Source organism: Notothenia coriiceps, unplaced genomic scaffold (assembly GCF_000735185.1).
Source record: "Notothenia coriiceps isolate Sejong01 unplaced genomic scaffold, NC01 NC01_scaffold00029437, whole genome shotgun sequence".
Taxonomy (NCBI): Eukaryota; Metazoa; Chordata; class Actinopteri; order Perciformes; family Nototheniidae; genus Notothenia; species Notothenia coriiceps.
Window position 1 is genome coordinate 131,783 of NW_011362138.1, and position 12,708 is coordinate 144,490.

General features: G+C 41.9%; 1 protein-coding gene across 1 annotated transcript in view; it reads right to left on the reverse strand.

The window, feature by feature from the left end:
• Nucleotides 1-11,565: 11,565 nt before the first annotated feature.
• LOC104958859 (small conductance calcium-activated potassium channel protein 2-like) overlaps nt 11,566-12,708 on the reverse strand; it is a 3,186-nt gene continuing 2,043 nt past the window's right edge. The window contains exon 3 of the mRNA XM_010786687.1: nt 11,566-11,602. Coding sequence (XP_010784989.1) covers nt 11,566-11,602 — 37 coding nt within the window. The remainder of the gene's footprint in view (nt 11,603-12,708) is intronic.

The window sequence follows — 12,708 nt, forward strand, 5'->3', positions numbered from 1 at the left end:
CAGGGACACATGGAGACGTGTTATACTGCTCATATATAAGCAAACAGGCTCGGCATCAGCTGGCAGGGATTGAATAATAAAACAAACATGGATGTAATGAAACGTGTGTATTGCTCGAGGCGCAGCCTGTATGTGAGCAGGCAACTTGGGATGTTGCACATATTCACTGTCAGAGCCAGGCTAGCTGTTTAATACTGCTTCCAACTGTAGGCCACTTTTCAGCATTTAAACCCATATGCTTCCTTCAGGAGTGGACCGAAAACACAGCTGAAAGAGGAAGAATATTGAACAAGCAAGTGGGAGCACGACTCCAAAGAAGAACATATGTTACCCCTTACAGCTGAATGTGTAAGCAAGCAGCTGTTTTATAATAAATATCAACTTGAAAGCTGTTCAAATATATCAATGTTTTGTTTAGAGGTTTCTTTCACTGCCACCTGTGACAGTTTAGTTGTTGTGCAATAAGGAATTATCACCAGCATTTCAAATGTGCTGCTCTTTGGTTTCACCTCTTAATAAAGCGGTTAAAACCTGATTATCTGACTGCAATGTCACTGTGTTCCCAGGTTAGTGTTATCATAACCAATAGAAATGATGGCCAAAACTACAAAATAATACAAGCTGTAATAAACCAGGATAATCCCTTGAGCTGTCTGCTGCCAGAGAGTAAAAAAACATTCTTATAATTTATCACCATCCTCACTCTAGTTATTATCAAAAGTGATTTGGGGATATATCAAATCTTCACCTCCCCCACCCCGCTGCCATTTCCATCCATATCTTCATCGCAATCCTCCTGAAACTTCATTTAATAAAAGGAATGATTTCTCAAAGAGATTAACAGAAGGCCACGGGCCCTTACAGTATCAATCTTTTCTTCTCCCATCGGTATGAGTGTGCCTGTCACGTGAGCCAGCCACAGTGAGCGTGGGAGGATGACTGACTCCATATGTGAAACTGACATCAAACTTCTGCGCAAAGATGAGGGCTATTTATCAATGAAGGCTCAATCTTCATCCTTAAACACAGGCATCGTTGTGAATCTTAATACAAAGCGGCTGCCTGTTACAGACATAAGGCCAGTCTATCTGCCCCTGTGTGGGGCAGTGAATAAGCAATGGCCATCAAGTTATTGATCTACAGACTGAGAGCCTCAGAGCAGCAAGCATCAGAACTCGCTGTAGCTGTAATAGACATTTCCAGCAACATCCAAGCTGCGATTTGATGAAAAAAAGTCACAGCATTAAACTAATACGGGGAGAGATGGATGAATGTTGCTCTGTGGTTTAGCTAGTGGGAGTAATAGCTGGTGTGGGGGCCCTTTTGGGTCTGATTCCCGCAAGGCTCCCATAAATAGTCAATGTGCATCGATTGCAAATGGCTTCAGATGAAAACTCAGGCTAAATGACCGAGGTACCATTATATTAGTGAAATGACAAAAAGCAAAGCAGATATCAGGAAGCATGAAAGCATTTTCTGATTGATTGTTTCAGCCTTAGAAGAGGTTGAAGTTATGTGTGTGTTTGTGTGGCTTGTATGTGTGTGTATTTATATGTTTATGTGTGTATTAATCTATTGAAAGACAGGGTCGTTATTGGCTGAGTGTGTATTCAACATTCGGTTTCAGACTGTTGTTTCGATCCCACAAAGACGCTCATTATAGTCATTAATGGACTGGAGCTGACACACACCTGGGTCTCTTGGTCTATGTCAGGAGTTGGAGGGAGACCACATTATGTGTTCTCTTTTACAGAGCTAATATGTGCATCGACTAATCTTAAACGAAAACCAATCCTTAACAAATAAAGGTGAAGGCATGAAAGAAGTTGCCGTCATTTTGGTTAATACAGTACGAGAATATTGATACAATTCAAATGTATCACCTACCACAAAGGAAATGTGTAAAAAAATCTATTTTATCCCAATCCCCACCAGGCTCTAACATCGAGTGGCTGGTTACAAAAATCCAGGAAACATCAGTCGTCAACGTATATAAGCCCCCACCATCAGAGCTGTCCACGTCGTCACTCCCATCAATAACTGCACCCGCCATCTATGCAGGTCACTTCAACTGTCAGCACACAGACTGGGGTTACAACCACACAACACCTAATAGGTGTTGTGTGGTTGTAACCCCAGTCTGTGTGCTGACAGTTGAAGTGACCTGCATAGATGGCGGGTGCAGTTATTGATGGGAGTGACGACGTGGACANGGGGCGGCGGGCACAGGGCCCAGGGGCAGCACCTCCAAGGCCTCCAAAAGGAAGAACCAAAACATTGGCTATAAACTGGGGCAGCGCAGGGCGCTGTTCGAGAAGAGGAAGAGGCTGAGCGACTATGCCCTGATCTTCGGGATGTTTGGCATCGTCGTCATGGTGATTGAGACAGAGCTGTCCTGGGGCGTGTACAACAAGGTGAGAGGACAGTCAAGGGGCACTTCACTGATTTCACACCTACAGTAAAGGTCACTTCAAAGACATGGTTTTATAAGTTGTTATCTCAGGAGGAACAAATTACTCAGATGAAGTCATACTAACGTCATCGGGGAGATCTTTCATAGAAACTCTGGATTTATAGACAAAAGCTTGTGGAACAAACGGTGTGGGAAGTTACATTTGAAAAAAAGTTTTGTTCCTAGTCAGGTAGGGTCCATAGTCAGTTTAGGATCTGGTAATATTGGGGTTTGACTCTAAGTATGGACTAAAAGTTTAAATATCTCCGCATCTGCTTCTTACATTTTGACCACTCTATGTTTAATCTGTCCCTCTCAAGTCCTGCGACTTTAAGTAAGTGCAATAATAAATTGGTTAATTGCACCTTTAATGAAGATGAAAAATACCTCAAATCTTCCACCAAGCTGTCTTTATGGGTGTAGATCTGTAGATGCTTAGCTGGAATCTCCTTGGGTGACATTTTGGTTACTTTTTGCCTCTATTTTGACTGTAGCCAGTAAAACTGACATGAAAAAGGACATGTTCCAACAGTCACCAGTAGGAATGTGCCTAACGACTAATTTCCCTGATGTTCAAATCTTCGAATATGGTGACTGGTAAAGAAAAGTTGTCCGAAAAATATAGAAATCTATTTTTAAGGCAACAGGACTACTCTGCATTATCTTTCCAGATCAAGCAGGATAACAGTGTCTGCATTAGGGCGGTAAACCTAAATCTCATTGTGGTTTCCAATGTTTGGCTAACACCAGCAGCCTGCCCTCCTTGTAGCTTAACATCCACAAGCTTGTGCTGGATGTGGTTACGCATTCCTCGGTCGAGTGGTTATATGGCCGTTTATTTTGATACCGCGTACATACAGACTTATTTCCATTTTCTAGCTTTTCTTAATTCTACCAAACTGCGGTGGTTTTACAATAAGTCATCATTGGCCCACTCTCCATCTTAATGCTTGTGGGATGACCAGGCTAATGTGTGGTTTCTTTGATTTTCCTTTTGTAATAAATGTGTTCAATTAACTTCAAAACATGTTATGGACAAATCATATCTGCGAATAGGAAGTCTGACAGCTTTTATTAAGAAATATTTAATCGACTTATCGCACACATCTCTATCCACCAGCCAGATTCGAACCGTGGACACTGAATGGTAATGATTGTCTTCAAACCAGGACGCCCAAACTTTGGCAATTATGGGGGCAATTATTGGCCTCTCACCCCTCATGCATTGATGATTGGAACACCACCTCACCAAATTAAACCAGCAGCATGTTGTTGTTGTTGTTAACGTTAACTGTTGTGACCAGGCTTGACAGTTTCTTCTTCTCGATGATGTAATACAATGCTGCTAAGGACATGGGGGGGGGGGCAGATTATCGGTAGGAGGCCAGGATCTCATTTGTCTGTGTAATGGGGAGTGTAATAAGCTGAATCGGCCCCTGGCTACTATTGTCTTTTTATTTTGTGTGTGTGTGTGTGTGTGTGTGTGTGTGTGTGTGTGTGTGTGTGTGTGTGTGTGCGTGCGTGCGTGCGTGCGTGCGTGCGTGCGTGCGTGCGTGTGTGTGTGTCACATTGTCCCAGCAAGCTCGGGAGCATGTTGAGCTCACCTTCATGATGCAGAGATACTTCTGGCCTTGTTCCATCCCTTTTCTCAGTCTGACATGTCACAGTGGCTTGGTTTTCTTTAGCTAATAAGGTGGAAACATTTCTTCCACTTATGTAGCTTGTCATTCATGGATCACTGACCATGTGACGACGGGTAAAAGATGATGTGAGGGAACAGGTATACAGGTAAGCCATTGGAATAGGCCACCTGGATGTGTTTTTCGTCTCAGAGTATCTCTTTGTTACTGTCGATGCTGGAAAAATCTGCCTCTTCCTGTTCCACTAGTGTCTTTGCCTCTGTCTCCCACCCATTTCTCGAGGAAAACCTTTTTTAGAGTCTATGTATTTTTCTTAATGAAAATCCATGTTTGGTATTCCCCTCTTTCAAGCTTTCCCTGTGTCATTTCTTCCGTTCTGTGGACCCATTCTCCTCCCTTAAAGGGACAGCGGACACTTATAATGCTCTCCTTCTCTGCCCGTCTCTTTTCTATTTCAACTCCACGCCTGTCTCTTTATCTTTCTTTCTTTCATTATTCCCCTCACTTTCTCTCTCCCTCTGCTCCACTGCTCCTCCAGTGCGCGTCAAACTGGGGGTGTGTGATCGGAAGAGAGAAGCGGCTGGGCGAGAAATGAAAGGCTGAAGGAGGAGAGAAAAAGGGAAAGGCGTTAATGAAAAGCCTGATTTAGGACCTTAAACTACAACCAATACAGTCTTAATCTGAATCCAGCAGCATTGGCCAACATAAGAATCTATGGGCAGCCGTGAATTTGAGCAGGGCGGCTGAATTGTTGCTCTCACTCTACATTGGTTGTTAGAATATCGTGTAAACTTCAATGTCTCCATTCAGGGTGGACAGTTGAGAATGCTTCAGCAAAGCCTGATCAAAATTCCTTTCTAAATCCAGATTAACAATGTATACTTCTTTCTTTTTCATGGTTTGGAGATTTGATTTGACTCCAACAGATACTGGAGTTCCTTCAGACAGTTCAGCCCTCACTTAGATAATTGAGATGGAAAGAAGCCCGCTGGTTTTTGTGAAAAATGGATATTGAGGTTGTCAGGATGAAAGAGAGAAAGGGATGGGAGATTAATGGGAGGACAGTCAAAAGAAAAGTGTAGAGGTTGATGCAGTGCTTTAAACCAATCTAGGGGGGAGGCCTTCAATGATTTCTTGTATTGATTATTGATAATCACTCACCCACGCACTCACCGTCCACCGGCACACACATGCCGTACAAACTCACACACTGAAAATGGAAGCTGCCATTCTGAGGTGCTACAGTGTGTGCATCAGTGAGAGGTAGCGTGAGAGCGTGTGGGGAAATGTGATAGTACAGAGATCATTTTCCATTATTGAATATAAACTCTTCAATATAGTCTCTCTCCATCTCTCCCTCCGTATCTCTTTCATATATATATTTATAAATATATTTATCTACCCTTTTAACAGCACAGTATGCCTTTTGACTCTTTTACAATAGCTGTAAATTAAATGTCACTCCGTGTGTGTGTGTGTGTGTGTGTGTGTGTGTGTGTGTGTGTGTGTGTGTGTGTGTGTGTGTGTGTGTGTGTGTGTGTGTGTGTGTGTGTTTCTACCAAACCAGCTGCTCTATCTTGCTACCAAAAATAGAGATGAAGAATGAGAATGGAACTAAACAGTGGGTGTGTGGGTATGTGGGTGTGTTTGGGTGTGTGTTTGTGAGTATGTTAGGAAGGATACATGGATAGGGGTTAACAGAGGAGGACATGATGTTCGTGACTGTGGGTTTAGTGAGTAAGCATACAGTATGTATATTCATGTGCAGTAACATATTTCAAACACACAATGAAGCGGAGATTCATTGTATTTTAGTATCTATCTAGTTACTTTTCTATTCAATTCTAAGTCCATCAAGGTCAAAGCCACTTTTTAGGTCATTAAGATAAGTTTAAATGGAGATAAAACATTGTTTTGTTTAAATATTCAGCAGTGGTGGAAAGCCTAAGCACAATTTTGAGGATTAATGCTAATTTACTTTATCCGAATACTTGCATTGATACTCAGCACTCTAGGCAGCGCAGTAAATCCCTGTACTGAAAGTGTCCAATCACAGTTCTTGAGCCACGGCATATTATGCAGAGGGAATATTGAATGATGAAATAATTCATGAATGTGAAATTGTTTTATTTGCTCTCCAGGCAGACTTGTGAGTTTTCCCACAACGGAAAAAACAAACAAACATGCAATTCAATAACTAGTCGAGAGACAATTAGAGTCTCATGCATCGCATTTTCTGGGGCCTCTTCTCATGATCAGTGTCCCTGTGCCACTCAACCCAGGACCGTGACTGCTCATTAGGTGTTGATAGCATTATGATGACACATCCTTATAAAACACTTTTATGAGCTTCTATTATTGATTTGATCAGGATCTGGAATCCCGCTCTGACATGTGTGTCTATCTGAGAATGACTGAGGCTATCTGACACCTGGGACCTCACTATGTCACTGTCAGATCAATAGATCACTTCACAAAGGCCCATGTGGCTCCCCGGGGGCTCCACAACACGGTTCAGGCTCTATTCTGAGGGAACACACAGCTGCTGCCTACTTCACCTGTCATGCCGTCACTACTCACACTCAACACCTCGATGTACAGGATGGGAGTTGTGTGTGTGTGTGTGTGTGTGTGTGTGTGTGTGTGTGTGTGTGTGTGTGTGTGTGTGTGTGTGTGTGTGTGTGTGAGCATGTGCAAACTTCTCACCACAAGCATTGATGATTTCGCAGATCTGTAGCAGTGCTCGCTTCCATTCTCCCTTTCCCTCCTTCTTCTCACTTACGAAGAGTGTTTATGTTCCTCCCCTGGCGAGTCTTAAATATGTCTTTGTTCCCCCAAGAGCGTCATTGCCATCTCAGCGGGCTTACACCATCTCCCACATTCCCCCTGCACTTCCAGCGTCTCTTCCTCACACCCCTCGCTTCCATATTTATGACATTTCCTCAAGATATTTACTGGGAGACCTTTTAGACCTACATCTTTGTGAGGCCATTAACAGCGGCTGCTTGATGCTTTTCAGACGGTAGGATCACCAGGGAATTAAACTCACCAACTATCACCGTATTATCTCAAGGAGCCATCTCAGCACTTCTGCACGTCACTCCCCCTCCTCCCTTCTGCCTCTTCTTCTACCTCCTCCTCTCTTTTCCTCCTCTCCACATTCCCTTCATCTTTAGATCAGGGACTTCTAAGGGACGGTAGATCCCACAGGTCTTGCTACTAACAGGTACAAAATGTGCTCATGTCTTTTAGTGTAACAGGCTAGGCTACCTCTCTCTATGAGTGTGTTGTTAGACCTGGGTGTTAGCGTCATCCATCGGTAACCATAAACACTCACGTCACTATACGCGTCATATTAGTTCTCATGGATGCACCTGCGTAGTGTGTATGACTGTAACGTGTATTTGCTCTCACATCTGTGTCAATAAGTGTGAGGGACAATTGAGGAAAACCCTCATCTAGATACTACTTGTTCAGAATGTCTGACTGCTGATTGAACTAAAGCAGCTCAAAAAGCTCATTATCTACAAGGCATTGATCAATAAACACTAATGGCACACTTATGCACAGCTGAACACACACTCACATGTGAACATTATTATATCTGATATTGTAAACGATTGGTACAACTTTAATTTTACATTGATTCAAAAGACTTCTCTTTTCCTCTTCTGTTTGTTCCCTTTGAATTTCCAGAATCAAACAAATATCAAACTGATTTAAGAGAATTGCATTTTGGAAGTTGTCATGCTGTCTCTTAATGAACAACAGTTTTCCTGTTTGCCTTTTCACATCAGGCCTTTTGACTTGTCGTACTGGGAAAAACACAGGTTTTATTAATGACATTAATTATGGCTCTGTTCTTTACAAGTGTCACAGTTGCCTGACAGTCGCCTTGGCAGTGTGACAGTGAGCCAACATGCACAACACAATTCAGTCATTGTTGATTTTTTACAAATATGCTGGTTACCAACTTCTGACTATCCTGAAGAACTATTTATTTCATGTAACTTTGCATAAAAAACACATCTTGTGCCTTTTAAGAAAATAAATCACTGCACCCAAAACCCCCCTTGTGAAACCATAACTTGTAATTAATTGGTAAACATGGCCGGCGTTGGTAGGTGAATTTGTATTTCTATGACTTTTGATTAACTGTAGCTGAGCTTTGATAATTGCCTGTATGCTCCATCTCCAACTTAACTGAAGGCTTGTTTTCATTAGTTATTTTACATAGAACGTTCATTTTACTTCATGAAAAAGCAGATATGGTTTGATTTCTCTGAGCTTTTGCACTTCAAATAAAGGTATCATTGAGATTATCTAGAATGGGTATCACGTCAAAACATACTCTAATCCCAAAAAAAAGGGATATATTTGTAATTGTTCTCCAGTGCCATGGACCACAGTATGTAGAACTGGTGTGCATCAGCTGTCAACATGCACATCTGCAGTGATGGGAGGATTAACAAAACCTAAAACCTAGCTGCTGACCTTATCTAAGGTTTAAATCAGGTGCATTGTTTAAGAATGACAGCTGCATTAGATGTGTTTAGTAACCAGAAACTATCCTGCCGACCAACTAGAATAGAGAATCAGTGGTCATGGTGTAAACAAAGCCTAAATAAACAGAAGGTGAGCATGTATGCACAAACGTCTCCGTCCCAGTTATGTCATTCAACATATAGGCTGGCAGAGTAATGGAAGTAGAAACAGGCAGAAACTAAATGACAGTGTGGGCAGAACTGAAAAAAGCTGAGCGGGCAACAGACGGCTGGCGGTAGACGCAGTGAGAGAGGTGAGACAGAGTGAGGAAGTAAACTCTAAACAAATCACATTTCAGCTCACCAGTGTGACTGGGTTCAAACAGAAACAAGTCTGAATTGTTCTCATTACCACAACAATGTTGGCTTCCTTTTGTACCTAGTTCGCTTCAGTAATTACAAATGAGATGTTAGCAAAAGAGAGACGGACCAAGACAGGCAGAGTTTGAGCAAATAAAGAATATAAAAACGGTTCGATTATTGGGCAAGCAGATAACAGAAATCGGTTGATAGCCAAAGATAGATGGCATTTTCCCTGTGGTGTGAAGTGGCCCTTAACCACCGTGTGTGTATGTGTGTGTGTGTGTGTGTGTGTGATGTGTTTAAATGGTAGAAAGGGTTCCCTGTTTCATTTTCAATCCTCTCATATGTTGATAGTGAAGAGGAAAAGGATTAATAAACTGAGGGTGTGAGGATTTACAAGCTAGACTGTGCATTTGTGTGTAAAGATCATATCATTATTACCATTAAGGCCATCAAGCATCTGCAGGCCCTCGTAGACTCAGTAACACACTAACACACTCCATTTTCCAGAAGGCTGACTTGCAATATATATTCATGAACCCAAAATGCAATGTAGATTCTACCTAATAATGTCATGAAGGAAAGGCTGAGTACTATATAAAAACCCACGAGTGTACACTTAGATTAGGAGTGTGTTTGGTCATGAATGCTTAACAGCAGGAATAACTGATCTGAAATGCTGCGGTCTTTATGGGGCTCAACTATTCTCTTGAAGAATACAGCAGGCTTTGGTGTTCGTCACGTGACCCTGGTGATGTCGAGAATGAATTCACTTTGTTTTTTGCCTTTTATATTCTGCAGTTCAAGACATAGTCCTTGATCTAGTGTAGACCACTGAATCAATTAAGCTATTGTGGTTTATAGAAACCCAATGAATGCCTTTTATTTTTATGCTTGAAAAAAATGATCAGGCTGCACAAGCTTTGAAACTGAATATTAACACTTAAATGCTCAATTAGAAATTATAATCTGTTGAACTACAATAAAATACACACACCTTCTATTCATTCTTATTTATATTATAGATAAACTCCGCTGTGCTTTGTAACTCCATTTTTAGCCAAAACTACAGACTACTACATAATAATGTTGTGTAGGGTTTTTTTCAAACATCGTCCTGCTAGAGATACTCATCAGACGCTCGGCATTTTAATTGGCATTATGTAGAGCATATTTCTAAAAATAGTACCCAACAATTAGCACTTTACCCCTGTTTGAATATTGTAGGCAAAGACAACAGTGATCTGCTGTCTGATGAACTACCTTTGTTTAGGAAGGCTTTTACAATTGTTTAGGATTGTTTTTATCCAAATCAGGGGTATATATTTTCAAATGTAGAGAACTTCAAGACAATCCAAACCATAGTAGTTCACCACTAGTCAAAGTGGTGAACCAACATACAGAGCCTTAAACAGACTGACATTTACATCCCTCGGGAGCCATGCCATTAGCACGGCTAACAAGGTTTCCTGATGCATGACAATTACGGATGAGGTGGAAGCAAGGAATAACAGATGGTAAAATGGAGTGACATGTCCTCCACCAGAACGCATGAACATTTCAGATGTCATTAATTCACATAACCCATGGTCACTAAAATAAATAAAAAGAAAGCTGTGTAAAGCTAAAATGCGTGTTTTCTATTTGTCTTTCATTTATAGTTCCTGAAATCATTCATTTATTCCCAAAACACATTTGGCTCACAATCAAACTAGCATGCTCTCACCAATTAAAATATAAATCTAAATTAACACAAAGACCTATTAAAAAATCAAAAAACGAACACACATTATTCTCTTCTCGTTTTATCATGTAATGTAGATGTAGTGTCTTCACTTGTATGTTTCCAGTGTAAATGTGCTGATGCGCAGATGTGTTTTAGTATATGTGTGTACGCACTTTCGTATGATAACTCGTTGCTGCGCTCTGAGTGTGTGAGGTGAGGGGGTTAAAGAAGCCGCTGAAGTGCTATGAGTTGTATTGATTGAACGTTCCCCAGTGCATGGGTTAGCAGCCCTATGAAACCAGACAAGCAGAGGATTGAAACCTCGGCTGCAGTGATATTGACGGGTGAAATACTCCCATTCTACTTCTGCTTAGCGTTTGAAAGTCTCTTTTGTAAATGTTACATCCTGTTGGCTATGCTGAGGCTGACACATGCCATTTGAGCAGAGTAGTGACAGAAGACACGGTCTGACATCTGGGACTTGCTCCAGATTGAGCTCTACAAAATGTGGACTATCATGAATGTGGGTTCACAGATGTTTTCTGTCATTTTACTCTCAATATTAAAACAATCATTGTGTCAAAATGAAACTTAAATGTTTATTTTATTTGTGCTGCATGTTTCTGATTAGGTATATGTTATTTTTCTCTACAGAGCTCCATGTATTCTCTGGCCTTGAAGTGTCTGATCAGCCTATCCACGGTCATACTGCTGGGCCTCATCATAGCCTACCATGCTCGGGAAGTTCAGGTAAAAACACACATGCACATACACACTGACACAGACCAACTCACTGGCAGGTTTTCCACATTTTGGTAGCTTTAGTTGCTTAGCTTTGCTAAAACGTGTAAGATCACCAATACTCTGTGATGACAATGACTACCTATGGAGGCCAATAGCTTAGCTTAGCATAAAGACTGGAAGCACTGTAGCTAATCTGTATCAAAATCAAGAAGCTCACTAGTTAACACAATACATCTTGTTTGTTAAATCGTACAAAAGCTATCATATGCCATAAAAATAGAGTTAAAGTGTCAGAAGTACAATTTGTGGTTTTGCGAAGGGTTATGTTATGTGCTAGACCAGGGGTCGGCAACCCCTGGCACGCGTGCCAGCATTGGCACGCGGTACCGTAACCAGTGGCACACTAGGAATAAGTGGAATAAGTGTGCAAAATTATCTAAATTGTATGTTTGGACCCTGACCGAGACCGCCGCCAGAGCGCGTCTCCCCGTTACCTGCAGAAGGAAGCCATGCACGCAACGTGCTGATAGTTTCACCACGGAGGAAAGCACTTCACTAATTGCAGTACCCATAAGGAGGTGTACAAATGCTGCAGTTTTTGCGTGGCTGTGTATTTAGTTGAAAGCCCAGTGGCGATCTTCTGCTCATCTCTCATCGAAATAACATGCTACAAAGGGGCGGACTGGCCATCTGTGTGTTGAACTTTCCTGTCGGCTCCCAGACCGTAGTTGAGTAGGGCAGAAGCAACAAGCTTCAGGTTCAATAACCCACTTTAGCTTAAATGACTGGAGAAAGGCGAGCTCTTCTTGGGAGGCCGTTGCATTTATTTAGCTGTTCTTCTGTTTCACAAAATACATCACAGACCTCTGTTTTTCTGCTGCCTCGTTTCACTTCCAGAAACATACACTCGTTCCCTCACTGTCGCTCTACCATCCACACATGCACAAGCCACACCCCTCTCTCTCTCCCTCGCTCTCTCTCTCTCTCTTAAAGGGACAGCGATCTCATCTCACTCTGCATGACCCTAATATCATAACATGTGTGCTCTGGAGAATCACAGAACGGACGATCGTCCTTATTATTATGCCGTTTAAACCAATTATTTAAATGTGTTTGTTAAATTCGGCATCATGTAAGTTGCGCTGACAGGTCCACACACTGCTTCCCCGCAGCGAGGCTTCCGCGCCCTCCTGCTGATAGTTGACGAGCGTCAAGCTCCTCAACCCCCCCCCCGTTGATAATTCTCGATCGTTGGCACGCTGATAACAATTATTTTTTTAAATGGCACTTCATATCAAA